General features: G+C 52.4%; 1 protein-coding gene across 8 annotated transcripts in view; it reads left to right on the top strand.

Moving 5' to 3' along the window:
* Positions 1–12,155, top strand: part of MAST3 (microtubule associated serine/threonine kinase 3) — a 51,576-nt gene extending 39,421 nt beyond the window's left edge. For all 8 annotated transcript variants that reach the window (XM_083594356.1, XM_083594362.1, XM_083594360.1 and 5 more), the window contains 11 exons: positions 1,514–1,615; positions 2,239–2,361; positions 2,710–2,819; positions 4,052–4,194; positions 4,725–4,972; positions 5,226–5,426; positions 6,397–6,623; positions 7,474–7,596; positions 8,443–8,579; positions 9,787–9,968; positions 11,186–12,155. In XM_083594356.1, the coding sequence (XP_083450482.1) occupies positions 1,514–1,615; positions 2,239–2,361; positions 2,710–2,819; positions 4,052–4,194; positions 4,725–4,972; positions 5,226–5,426; positions 6,397–6,623; positions 7,474–7,596; positions 8,443–8,579; positions 9,787–9,968; positions 11,186–12,024 (2,435 nt within the window). In that variant the 3' untranslated portion in view covers positions 12,025–12,155. The remainder of the gene's footprint in view (positions 1–1,513; positions 1,616–2,238; positions 2,362–2,709; positions 2,820–4,051; positions 4,195–4,724; positions 4,973–5,225; positions 5,427–6,396; positions 6,624–7,473; positions 7,597–8,442; positions 8,580–9,786; positions 9,969–11,185) is intronic.
* Positions 12,156–12,914: the final 759 nt, after the last annotated feature.

The following is a 12,914-nucleotide window of genomic DNA, read 5'->3' as shown; positions in this document are numbered from 1 at the left end:
ATGAAAAACTCGCAAGACGAAAGAGTTTTTCGTTTTTTGAGTTGCTTTGCAAAACGAATTTCCCTATGGGCTTGCTTCGCAAGACGAAACGTCTTGCGAGTTTGTTTCCTTTTTCTTAAAACCGCTTGAAGAGGTGCAGTTGCGACTTGACCGTGCTTTGCAAGACGAAAAACTCGCAAGACGGAAAGACTCGCGGAACAAATTAATTTCGTCTTGCGAGGTACCACTGTAACTTCTTATCTTATACAATATTTTAGACTTCCGTCAACCACCCCTGATGATTTTCTGTTCTTTATCCCTTATTCTGTCGTTCTTAATTTCTCTGTGACTCTTAATAATCATTAACTAATCATTCTACTCATAGTCTTTCTTGCTATATTTCAAATAGTCCTCCTTACAGAACTTCTTGCATTCCTACTAGCGCCATCTGTTCGTTACAATTGCTTTTCAAATAGTTCTTATATTTACTCCGGTCTCCTAAGAATCTCTGGTCCCGCAGGTTTCGAATCCTTCCTGTCAATTTATCTAATTCTGCATAGTCCATTAATTTCATCCTCCAGTCTTCTTTCCTCGGTAATTCTTTTGTAATTTTTGTGCCAATAATATTCTTGCAAGGGTCATCCATCTCAACCCCCCCGGAATCGCGGGCCGAGAAAATCCCCGGTAAGCAAGGATCTGCCATCGAGGGAAGGATTACTGATTTCCCCAAAATAACAACAACAACGGTACAGAAACAAAACAAAGCAAATGGACTTCCCTCTAAGCCAGGACATGTCCAAAGTCTGTTTCAGGGGCCTAATCCGGCGTGAAATCCTAAAAAAAACCCTCGACAACTTCAATCCTAAAAAAGATCAACAACTTCACCTCATTGGATCTGGCCCTCTTTGAAAAAAGTTTGGAAACCAAAGCGCTCTAAGCCCTTCCTATCTATCTATCTATTTTTCATATTTATTTATTATATTTCTTTGTTTGTTTAATTTCTATACCGCCCTATACCCGAAAGTCTCAGGGCAGTTCACATATAAAATATCAAATCCGTAAAAACAAAACAAAAAAACCAAACCTAATAAAAATAAATAAAAAACCCCCAAAGAGCCTGTGTTTTTGAAAAGGGTATATAGGATGTAGAGATCAAGTCAGGCAAAGGCCTGTCTATTGTTCAGTTTTAACCTCTTTAAATCCCTCTTATCCATTCACAACAAAATTACAATTAAAACCCTGCTGGCGTAATTAACCTGGGCACGTTGCTTCTGCAAATGTGCAACAAACATCTTCCATTCTTAGTTTTACTGGGGCAACCCGGTAAAAACGGATTTGAAGCCCCACGGCTTTCAGGAGTGTGTGGTTCAGAGGAGAAGAGGGTTTCAGCTGCGATTGGGTTGGGATGGATGACCCCTGGGGGTCCCGACCGACTTGCCGATTCTCTGAGCCCAGCCCTGTTTTATTTTGGGGTGGTGCCCATGGGGCAAAAAAACGCTCATACGCAGTTTTTCTTCCGCTTTCTTCGTTCCAGACGAAATTATTTGGCCGGAGGGGGACGAGGCTCTCCCTCCCGACGCCCAGGACCTGATCACCCAACTCTTGAAGCACTGCCCTTTGGAACGCCTGGGCACAGGTAAAGGGTTTTATCTCCTTTTAAAAGATAATTTATCGCATTTTTACACCCCGGGAGCTTGAGGCAGCGCGCAATTCACCCTGACACCAACCCTGCGAGTGGGGATTACGGGAGCGCAAGGTCGCCCAGCAAGCTTCCTGCCCCCGAGCGTAGATTCAAACCCGGGTCCTGGGGCAGCGCTCTAACCATTAGGCAACGCTGCCTCTCCATAGATGGGGAGAGGGGTGTAAATTTACTTACAGCGCTGGAAGAATGGAGGGGGGCGGAGGGTGGGAGATTCGGGGCAAGCGAAAAAGGCCTCCTCCTTTGATTAGCTCCCGGTTAACCTGTGGGACTCCCTTCCACTGGAGGCAGGAAACGCCTCTGAATAATTCCAACCGCTGGGCACCGGAAGGAGAGGAGGCGGGACTAGATTGGCTCGATCCAATCACTGCAGGGCTCTCCTGCTTCTCAGAAAGAGAGCCTCCACGTTCAGGCGCAATCTACCTTAGCCCAGTGTCAGGAAACGTGCTGGAGAGGGTGCTGCTCTCGGGTGCTTCTCATTGGGGGCCCCCTGGACTTAAGAGGGGGCGCCCCGGGCCCCCAATCCTGACACCCCCCTTCCGCCCTGTCCCACCCCCCAGGAGGGGCCCACGAGGTGAAGCAGAACCCCTTTTTCCGCACCCTGGACTGGAACGGGCTCCTGCGGCAGAAGGCCGAGTTCATCCCCCAGCTGGAAGCCGAGGACGACACCAGCTACTTCGACAGTAAGGCCTAGCGGGCGGAGCAGGGCACCCCCAAGAGGGCATCAAAGCGGGCGTGTGTGTGCTTGGAGGCGCAAGCTGCGTCGCAAACCGGATTTTCAGAAATGGCATTCAATTTGGAAAATTAATCAAAATTATCGGGGGGGGAGGGAGAGAGATTCCGGGTTGGTTTGGATGACCCACGGGTCCCTTTCCGATCCACAATTTGACGCTTCTCCATATGCCTCCAACTGGGTGTTGGTTTTGCAGGGCAGACACACCCCTCTTTTCACCGGGGGGGGGGACGGGACCCCCGGCCTCTTCTCCCCCCCCCCAACCCTGATGTCATTTCCTGCTCTCCCCCCCCCCCAGCTCGCTCGGAGCGCTATCGCCACCTAGGGTCCGAAGACGAGGAGACGAACGACGAGGAGTCGTCCCTGGAGATCCGTCAGTTCTCTTCCTGCTCCCACCGGTTCAGCAAGGTCTGAAATTTCGCCTTGGTTACGGTTTCTTTCCCCCCCCCCCAAAAAAAAATTATTGGTTTTCACAATATTATAAACAAACACACAAGACAATCCAACATAGATCATAGCCTTATTGAAAATTACACTTATTAACTTTGTTCAGTGACTTTCAATGCATGCCCTTTGAACGGTTTTCCAAATCCCAATTCTTATGAAATTTAACTTCCTTAAATCTTCACCTTATGGAATGAAACCTATTAATTCATCACTTAACATAAATAAAATCCTAAGCCCATTAAGTATCTGCAAGCTGTTTTCAATTAATTTAACTTGACAAATTTAACTAGATAATCATTAAATTTATTCCACTCTTCCGGATACTCCTCCTCCTTCTGGTTAGGTCGGCTAGCTCCGAAAAATCCATCATCTTGGTTATGGTTTCTCGGTGGAGCCTCCAGAGGCAGAGCAAGTCTACCTTGGAAGGGGTTGCAAACAAGAATGGGAGGATTTACGTACGCGGCCCGGGTTTCTTTCCTCCCAAATGCAGAAAAGGAGCGAAAAATGGCAATTTAACTGGGGAGAATACGCGTAGCTTGCAGACTTAAAATATAGAATAGAGAAAATTGGAATATATTGAATATATGGGAAATAATTGTGTATCCTTGACAAGGCTGGCAGCATTAAGATCAATTCAACAGTGCAAATAATCTTCGGCGGATGCAGGAATGGAATAGATTTTGTAAAATACGCAGGGATTTTTGAGACGCAAAACGAACCATGGAAAAGGGAAATCCTTGATAGTTTAAGGTGGTTTAAATGCACATTCTAAAACCTAAAGCAGAAAATCTAATAAGAAATATAGAAAGGAAAAGTACTGTTCTGTCTCCCGAAACCGTGCGCAATTCGAACCAGGGTCTCGCCCAAAAGTCAGGGGTCTCTCTCTCTTTCTGGCACTGGCTTAAGTATGGAAAATGTAATAAAACAAATGTAATAAAATAAAATAAAATAAATGTAATAAAATAAAATAAATGAAATGAAATGAAATGAAATATATGTAATAAAAATTATATATTTTTTAAAAACCCAGAGCAGGAGGAGACTTTGGCTCAGCTCCCCAATTGGGGGGCTTCGCTCTCGAGCCCCCATGGACCAAGGCAGTCTACCTGAGAGCGACTGGAGGGTACTCTGGGTTTTTTTATTTTCTGGACAGTGCCCATAAAGGTGCCCATTTTCATCTCTGCCCCTCGCAGGTCTACAGCAGCTCCGAACACCTGGCCAACGCCTCTTCCTCCCTGGGCGCCTCGCCGTCTCCGGAGCAAAGCCGCGCCGAGAAGGAGGAGCGCGGGGAGCGATGGGATGAGGAGAAGGGCTGGCTGCCAGGCCCCGAGACCAGGTGGGCACCGGGGGGGGGGGGCCATGGCCAGGCATGGGGCTGGGGGCGCCCCGGGGAGAGGGCACTTTCGCGCCACTAAAATCGGGTTGCCATTCGTTCCTTAAAAGCAGCTCCGAAACTTCATCAGTATTATTTGCAACTTCCGTGCCCAGATTTTTGTATTATTTGTAACTTCCGTGCCCAGATTTTTGTATTATTTGTAACTTCCGTGCCCGGGTGTTTGTGTTATTTGCAACTTTGGTGCCCGGATTTTCGAAACATGGTCACCCTAAGGCACCCTTGGGAGAATACTCCATTGTCCCTCGAGACAGACGGGTGCCACCTAAATGCAACGCCCAGGGCTCCAAGGTTGGCACCTGGGGGGCGCTTCTCCCTCCCTGCAGGGTTGGCACATCAGCCTCCCCAAATTAACTGCCCACAATGCCCAGGGCTCCAAGGTTGGCATCGGGGGGGGGGTCCTTCTCCGTCCCCTGCAGGGTTGGCACATCACCCGCCCCATATTGACCCCCTTCTCCCTCCTCTCCCCCCAGACTCCGCGCCTGGACCTCTTGCGGCTCGACGGCCCTCTCCTTCCGCCAGGAGTGCGGTACCCGCGGGGCGCCCCCTGCCCTGAGCGCCACCTGCAGCCTGGAGGCCATGCCCAGGTTCGCCTTCTCCTCCGAGGACGAGAGCCCCTGCCGGGCGCCCCCCAAGAGGGAGCGCCCCGTCTTCGTGGTGGGGGGCGACCCCGAGGGGCCGGCCGGCGCCAAGACCCCCGCGAAAGCCTCTGGGCTGGCAGGTAGGGGGGTGAAAACAACCTGGCACTGGGCTGGTTAAAAAGAAAATAAAACGCCTTCCCAGGATTTTAAAAAACGGGTCTCTGCCCCAAGCAGCTTCCAGTCCCGCCGTCGCCACAGCAGAGGAAAGGCGGATGGGAGGGCAGAGGAAAAAGGCGGCCGCCGTGGGTTTCTGCAATGGGGTGGTTTATCATTTCTTGGGGGGCCAAACTGGATTCCTTCCGCCACCCCCCAAAATAAATTCTCTCCTTGCAGCTGACCTGTCCAGCCTGAGCCGGATCCGTCTGCGGAGCAACAGCACGGGCACCAAGAACTCCCTGCCACTGGATGGGGACGCCGGGGGGCGCCGGGTGGGCAGCCAAAAGGAAACGCCTGGGAAGCAGAGGACCCCCTCGGGGGGCAGCAGGGTGCCCAAGTCGGCCTCCGTCTCCGCCCTCTCGCTCATCATCGGGGCAGGTTGGTGGGGGGCGGACCCTGACCCCATTATTATTATTATTATTATTATTATTATTATTATTATTATTATTAATTTCGCAATGCCCAGGCAGAGCCCCCCAGACAGAGCCAGTCTACCTAAGAGCAAGGCTGGGTTTGGCATGGGGGGCTTCTTGCCTATGGGGCAGGCGGTGAGGAAGCTGGACTTAGATGGGGGTCCCTCTTTGGCCCTCCTCAGTTTCTTAGGGCTCCTCGGCAGAGCCTCCAGGGACAGGGGCAGTCTACCTGGGAGCGAGTTCGGGCGACGGCCGCTGCTCTCGGGTCCTGCTTGGGGTTTTTCCTTGCCTATGGGGCACCCCATAGCCTGCTTTGGGGACCTAGGTGGACCCCAGCAATCAGGAGTTTCTTAGGAGTCCTAGGTGGAGCCTCCATGGACAGACCCAGTCTACCTGGGAGCGAGTTCGAACGATGGCTATTTATTATTACGATTATTTCCTGGATTTCTATACTGCTCTTGGGTCCCGTTTGGGGTTTTTTCTTGCCTATGGGGCACCCCATAGCCTGCTTTGGGGACCTAGATGGACCCCAGCAATCAGATCCTTCTTAGTTTCTTAGGAGTCCCAGGTGGAGCCTCCATGGACAGACCAAGTCTACCTGGGAGCAAGATCAGGCAATGGCTGCTGCTCTCGGGTCCTGCTTGGGGGTTTTTCCTTGCCTATGGGGCACCCTATAGCTTGCTGTGGGGCCAGGCCCTTCTTAGTTCCTTAGGACTCCTAGATTGAGCCTCCACAGACAGGCCCAGTCTACCTGGGAGCGAGTTCGAGCGACGGTTATTACGATTATTTCCGGAATTTCTATACTGCTCCCGGGTTCTGCTTAGGGGGCTCCTTACTTATGGGGCTCTTAATTCCCCCCCAAGCCATTTCCCAGCCCTTAACCCCCCCCAAAAATGTGGGGCGCCCCCTAACTAACTCTCCTCTTTTCCTGCCAGATGACTTTGGGGGCGCCGCCCTGGTGAGCCCCATCTCTCCCCGCTCCCTCTCCTCCAACCCCTCCTCCCGGGACTCGTCCCCCAGCCGCGACCCACTGCTGGGGGGCTCGGGCCTGCGCCCCCCCATCGTCATCCACAGCTCGGGGAAGAAGTACGGCTTCACCCTGCGCGCCATCCGGGTCTACATGGGCGACAGCGACGTCTACGCCGTGCATCACATGGTCTGGGTGAGAAAAAAGGGGTTTAAAATAAATGCAAGGCGCTAGTCCTCAAGACAATTTTCCATTAACAATAAAGGCATTCAGATTTAGGATTTTTTTAAAGGCTTAAATAGGAGCCTGCTGCATAGAGAGTCAGGCCATTGGCCGAGCTAGTGTTGCCTGCACTGGCTGGCAGCCCTTCCATGAAAGATAAAGGCACCCAGATTTAGGACTTTTTAAAAGGCTTGTTTGAAATAGGAACCTGCTTCCTGCAGAGTCAGGCCATTGGCCCAACTGGTTTTGCCTGCACAGGCTGGCAGCATCAATGCTTCATCGGCTTCCTCCACCAGCCCCTTAGTTTTGGTCCTCCTCCCTCCAAGTGGATTGAAACAGGAGCAAAGCAACACAAGTTGTCAGGCTGGTCTGTTTGGCCCCATACTGCCTACACAGGCCGGCAGCAGCAACTCCCCAAGATTTGAGCCTTGGGGTCTTTCTTTCCCAGTTCTATCTGGGGGGGGGTGATGGAGGGGGGAGAGTATCCTTTAATTGCCGTTAAAACAAACCAAGCTCCCAGTCCTCATTGTTTGCCTTTGATTCGCTCCATCTGACCCAGTAGTGCTGACACAGGCTGGCAGCGTTGGCTACCCGAGATTCAGAAAAAGGAATCAGATAGGAGATGCAGGCTCCTTTCCCAGGAGGAAAATGTGGTTTTATCCCATATTTCTACAAATTTAATAAATGAGATTTCAAAGAAACAGAGGTTTGGGAGCTTAGGACACGGAAGCGGGTTCCGGACGAAGGAAGCGAGAGCGGGGTTGGGATGGATGACCACTGGGGGTCCCACCCGGCCCTAAATATTGCCTGCTTTGGGTTCCAGAGCGTTGAGGACAGCGGCCCCGCTCAGGAGGCGGGTTTGCGGGCCGGAGACCTCATCACGCACGTCAACGGAGAGTCGGTCCTGGGTCTGGTCCACATGGACGTGGTCGAGCTTCTGCTGAAGGTAGGTGGGGCCGCATACTGCCTACACGGGCCGGCAGCATCTCTCTGGTGGGTCGCGAGGAAGGTGGGTCCCAGGGGGGAGAGAGCGCAGGCAGAGCCCTGAGGGCGTCAGAAGAGTCGGAGGCAGAGAAAGGAGACGGAGGAAGGAAGATTGGCAGAATCTTGCGAATCGGGTGGGACCCCCAAAGGTCATCCAGCTCAACCCGCTGGATCCCAAAGATCCTGCTTAGGGGGCATCTGGAGGTGATCCGGATGCTGCAGCAGGACTCTTCTCTTTCTCATTATTTTTACTTGTTTTTACGGTACCGAATCAAAAATTTTAAATTTAAAAAAAAAATCAAATTTTAAAAATTCAAATTAAATTTTTAAAAAATAAAATTTTAATTTTTAAAAAATAAACTTTTATTTTTTTTAAATAATTTTTTAAATTTTAATTAAAAATTTAAAAAAACGAATAGGCAAAAATTCACCCGAATCTCTGGACATCCTTTCACTCCCTAGTCCTTTTCCGCTGCATATTTTAAGTCGCGGCAATTTTTAAATCTATCCCTAGTTCTTATTATTCAGATCCTGCTAAATTTTAAGTTTCCCCCGTTCTTTCTTTAAAAATTCTGGTTTTTCCCGTCGTTTTCGCCATCGGTTCCTCTCTGGGCTCGTGGGACTCGTAGTTACGGCTCCTTAGTGGAGCCTCCATGGCCAGGCGCAGTCTACCTTCGAACGCGGCCGGAAAGGCTGCGGAATTGGGGGGAAGGATCCTGGGGGGAAGGATCCTGGCAGAGGGTCGCCTTGGCACCCGTTGGCACCCGTTGGCACCCGCCGGCAACTCTCTCTCCCTCCATCCCTGCAGAGCGGGAACAAGGTGGCGCTGCGCACCACGGCGCTGGAAAACACGAGCATCAAGGTGGGCCCCGCACGGAAAAACAGCTCCAGGACCCGGATGGCCCGGAGGAGCAAGAAGAGCCGCCGGAGGGAGAGCCAGGACAGGTGGGCGAGACTCGAACCCGGCTCCCGCCCTTGGGGTTTTTTTCTTGCCTGTGGGGCACCCCATAGCCTGCTTTGGGGCCAGGCGCTTCTTCGCTTCTTAGGGGTCCTAGACTGAGCCTCCACAGACAGGCCCAGTCTACCGGGGAGCGAGATCAGGCAATGGCTGCTGCTCTCAGGTCCTGCTTGGGGTTTTCCCTTGCCTATGGGGCACCCTATAGCCTGCTATAGGGCCAGGTGCTTCTTAGGGGTCCTAGACTGAGCCTCCACAGACAGACCCAGTCTACCTTAGTGCAAGATCAGGCAATGGCTGCTGCTCTTGGGTCCTGCTTGGGGTTTTTCTTGCCTATGGGGCACCCTATAGCCTGCTTTGGGTCCAGGCCCTTCTTAGCTTCTTAGGGGTCCTAGACTGAGCCTCCACAGACAGGCCCAGTCTACTGGGGAGCGAGTTCGAGCGACGACTATTCATTATTACAATTATTTCCTGAATTTCTATACTGCTCTTGGGTCCTGCTTGGGGGTTTTCTTGCCTATGGGGCACCCCATAGCCTGCTTTGGGCCCAGGCCCTTCTTAGGAGTCCTAGACTGAACCTCCACAGACAGGCCCAGTCTACCTGGGAGCAAGTTCGGGTGATGGCTATTTATTATTACAATTATTTCCTGAATTTCTATACTGCTCTTGGGTCCTGCTTGGGGGTTTTCTTGTCTATGGGGCACCCCATAGCCTGCTTTGGGGCCAGCCCCTTCTTAGTTGCCCTAGGTGGAGCCTCCATGGACAGTCCAAGTCTACCTTAGCCCAAGATCAGGCAATGGCTGCTGCTCTTGGGTCCTGCTTGGGGTTTTTCTTGCCTATGGGGCACCCTATAGCCTGCTTTGGGTCCAGGCCCTTCTTAGCTTCTTAGGGGTCCTAAACTGAGCCTCCACAGACAGGCCCAGTCTACCTGGGAGCGAGTTCGGGTGACGGCTATTTATTCTTACTGTTATTTCCTGAACTTCTATGCTGCTCTCGGGTCCTGCTTGGGGTTTTCCTTGCCTATGGGGCACCCCATAACCTGCTTTGGGGCCAGGCCCTTCTTAGTAGCCCTAGACTGAGCCTCCACAGACAGGCCCAGTCTACCTGGGAGCGAGTTCGAGCGACAGCTATTTATTATCACGATTCTTTCCTGAATAATTTCCTGACCATTGCTCCGCGCTGCCTCTCTCCCCGCAGGCGGAAATCGCTCTTCAAGAAGATCTCCAAGCAGAGCTCCGCCCTGCACACCAGCCGCAGCTTCTCCTCGGGGCTCCACCACTCCCTCTCGTCCGGAGACAGCCTGCCCGGGTCGCCCACCCACAGCCTCTCGCCGGGACCCCCCACCCCCTGCCGCAGCCCCGCCCCAGACGCCCCAGCAGGTGAGGGGTCCCTCACTCCATGTGCTCTATATCCCGGCCGGGAGGTTCGGGGCAGACTGAGGAGGGAATCCGGCAGCTTGTTAGCCGGTGGAACTCACTGCCACAGGGGAGCTGCAGCAAGAGGATTCCCGAATGCCGCCCGAATGGCTCTGTTCTGTTTCCCCAGTCGGAAGCAGTAAATTTGAGCTATTTTCCTATTTTACGGTCTCATACCATGGATATATCATTTTCATATGTGTTTCCCATGCTTCCGTGTCTATATTATGACCGGTATCGATTACCCAACGTATTATTCAGGGGTTTACTTGCTTATATCATTCATATATCATTTTCGTATGTGGTTTTTATTTGGATTAGGTGGATATATAGATAGATGGATAGATAGATAGATGTAGAGGTTTTGAACAGTGTATAAATACACTTAATAATAATTATAATTATAATTATAATTATAATTATAATTATAATTATAATAATGGAACCTCCAGCTGCACAGGCAGTCTACCTGGGTTCCTAGCTTTTGGCCGGAATTTTCTCTGTAAATTTCCTATGCTTCCCTATCTATATTATGACCCATATCGATGGCCCAGCGTATTATTGAGGGATTTCCTTGCTTATATCATTCATATATCATTTTCATATGTGGTTTATATATATATATATTGTGGTTTTGAACAGTGTATAAATTCACTTAATAATAATAATAATAATAAAAGAACCTCCAGTGGTTTTTATTTTGATTAGATAGATAGATAGATAGATACACAGACAGATAGATGTATAAATAGATAGATACATAGATAGATAGATAGATAGATAGATAGATAGATAGATGAGATGACAGATACAGCTATAGCTATAGCTATAGCTATAGCTATAGCTATAGCTATAGTGGTTTTGAACATTGTACAAATTCAAATAATAATAATAATAATAATAATAATGTTGATGATGATGATGATGGAACCTCCAGCTGCACAGGCAGTCTACCTGGGTTCCTAGCTTTCGGCGGGAATTCCCTCTGTAAATATCATGTCCCTATTCCTATCTATATTATGACCCATATATCATTATATTATATTATATTATATTATATTATATTATATTATATTATATTATATTATATTATATTATATTATATTATATTATATTATGGCCCCAGGGATTAAATCCTGCTCACCATTTCTCTCTCTCTCTCTCTCTCTCTCCCTTGCCAGATCCCGCCTCCCCGCAGACCACCTCCCCCTCGCCCAGCGCGCCCCCCTCCCCGGCCGGCCACATCCGCCCCAGCTCCCTCCACGGCCTGGCGCCCAAACTGGGCACCGCCGGGCGCTACAAAGTCGGGCGCCGCAAGTCTACCAGCAGCATTCCGCCCTCGCCCTTGGCCTGCGCCGCCCCGCCCTCCCCACAGAGGTCCCCCTCGCCCCTGCCGCCCTCCAAGGCGGGCAAGGCGCTCTCGCCGCCCACGGGCACCCGTGCCCACGACGGCGCCCGCTCGCCCCTGCTCCAGAGGGTCCAGTCGGCCGAGAAAATCCCCGAGAAGAAGCCGCCGGGCAGGCAGAAGGCGGCGGCGGGGGCGGGCGAGGCGGGCGCTGGAGATCCCGGTGCCCGGCGCCCCCATGCCCGCCCTGGCACCGACTCCGAAGTGGTGGTTATGCGCCATCTGAACCTCTCGGAGCGCCGGGACTCGTTTAAGAAGCAGGAGGCGGTGCAGGAGGTCAGCTTCGACGAGCCCGACGCGGAGGGCGCCCCCTGGCGCCCGCCGGTGCCCCACATCGCGGTGCAGGGGGACCCCGAATGGGAGTGCCAGGGCTCCTATCCAGCCCGGCTGGAAGCCCGCGTCTACATCGAGCAGGAAGACGGCACCACGGCGGTGGAGTTCGCCAGCGTCTCGCCCCCCGGGCGCAGGACAAGTGGCGGGGCACCCAGCCCCCCAAGAAGGCGGCTGTGGGGGGCACTGGGCACCCCCGAGAGGCCCACCGGAGCCTGGCTGCCTGCCGTGGACCAGGAAGAGGACTCTGCGCCCAGGCAGAGGGGCGTCGCGGAAGACCAGTGAACTTCCGGGGGGCAGGGAAGGAAGTGCCCGTTTCCCTGCCCTGAAGGGTGCCCGCTGCTTGCCCCACACGATGGCACCCAGGAATTCTGCTTGGGCTTTTCAGGGGTCCCTCAAACCAGACTGCAAAGGGGGGTCCTCAAACTCTGGAATCTCCCCCGGGGTGTTTTGGGGGGCAGTTGGGCATGGGGGCACCGGCGAACCAGTTGTGGCGGGCATCGGGATAACAGGGCATGCCTATTTTAATGGGGTTTTGGGGACACACTTTTGGGGGGGATAATTCTCTTTGGGATGATTGGGGAAACACCTCTTCCTAGAGGCTAGGCCCAACATCTGGGGCGAGAGGGGGGTTGGCGCCCGAAACATCTGGGGGGCACAACCCCGAATGAAGAAGGGGCACAAAAATGAGCACATTCCTCTATTTAAAAAGAGGGGAAACATCTGGGGCTCTGTCCTTGAGATTGCCAGCCCTTCAGTTACAGAATCCCAGCTTTGGGAACCCCGGGGGTCATCCAGCCCAACCCGCGCCAACGCAGGAGTCGGGTCCCCAAGACGTCTGTGCCCCCCTGCGCCGCCACCTCCGGTCCGGGCCCCAGACCCCGCCCCGATGCCAGGGGACCCCCATCCTCGTTGCGTGGCCCCTGGCGCCAGAACGCTGCTGCGATTCCTGCATTGTGAGTCCCTTCCGGGTCTAGGATTCGCACCCGGTCCCCACACCTAGAGCCGATGGAGAAGACGAGTTTTTCAGCCCCACGGGCACGGGAGCGGGTGGCGGACTTGGGGGGAGAAAGGGAGGAGTCCGCAAGGAACCCCCCGATTGGAATCGGGTCGGGAGCCTATGGGGAGGAGATGTGTGGGTCAGTTGCTTTCCCTGGGGGTTCAGTCTGTGGTTA

Source organism: Podarcis filfolensis, assembly GCF_964270895.1.
Source record: "Podarcis filfolensis genome assembly, chromosome: 18".
NCBI classification, from domain to species: Eukaryota; Metazoa; Chordata; class Lepidosauria; order Squamata; family Lacertidae; genus Podarcis; species Podarcis filfolensis.
This window is presented reverse-complemented; position numbering and strand designations above follow the sequence as displayed.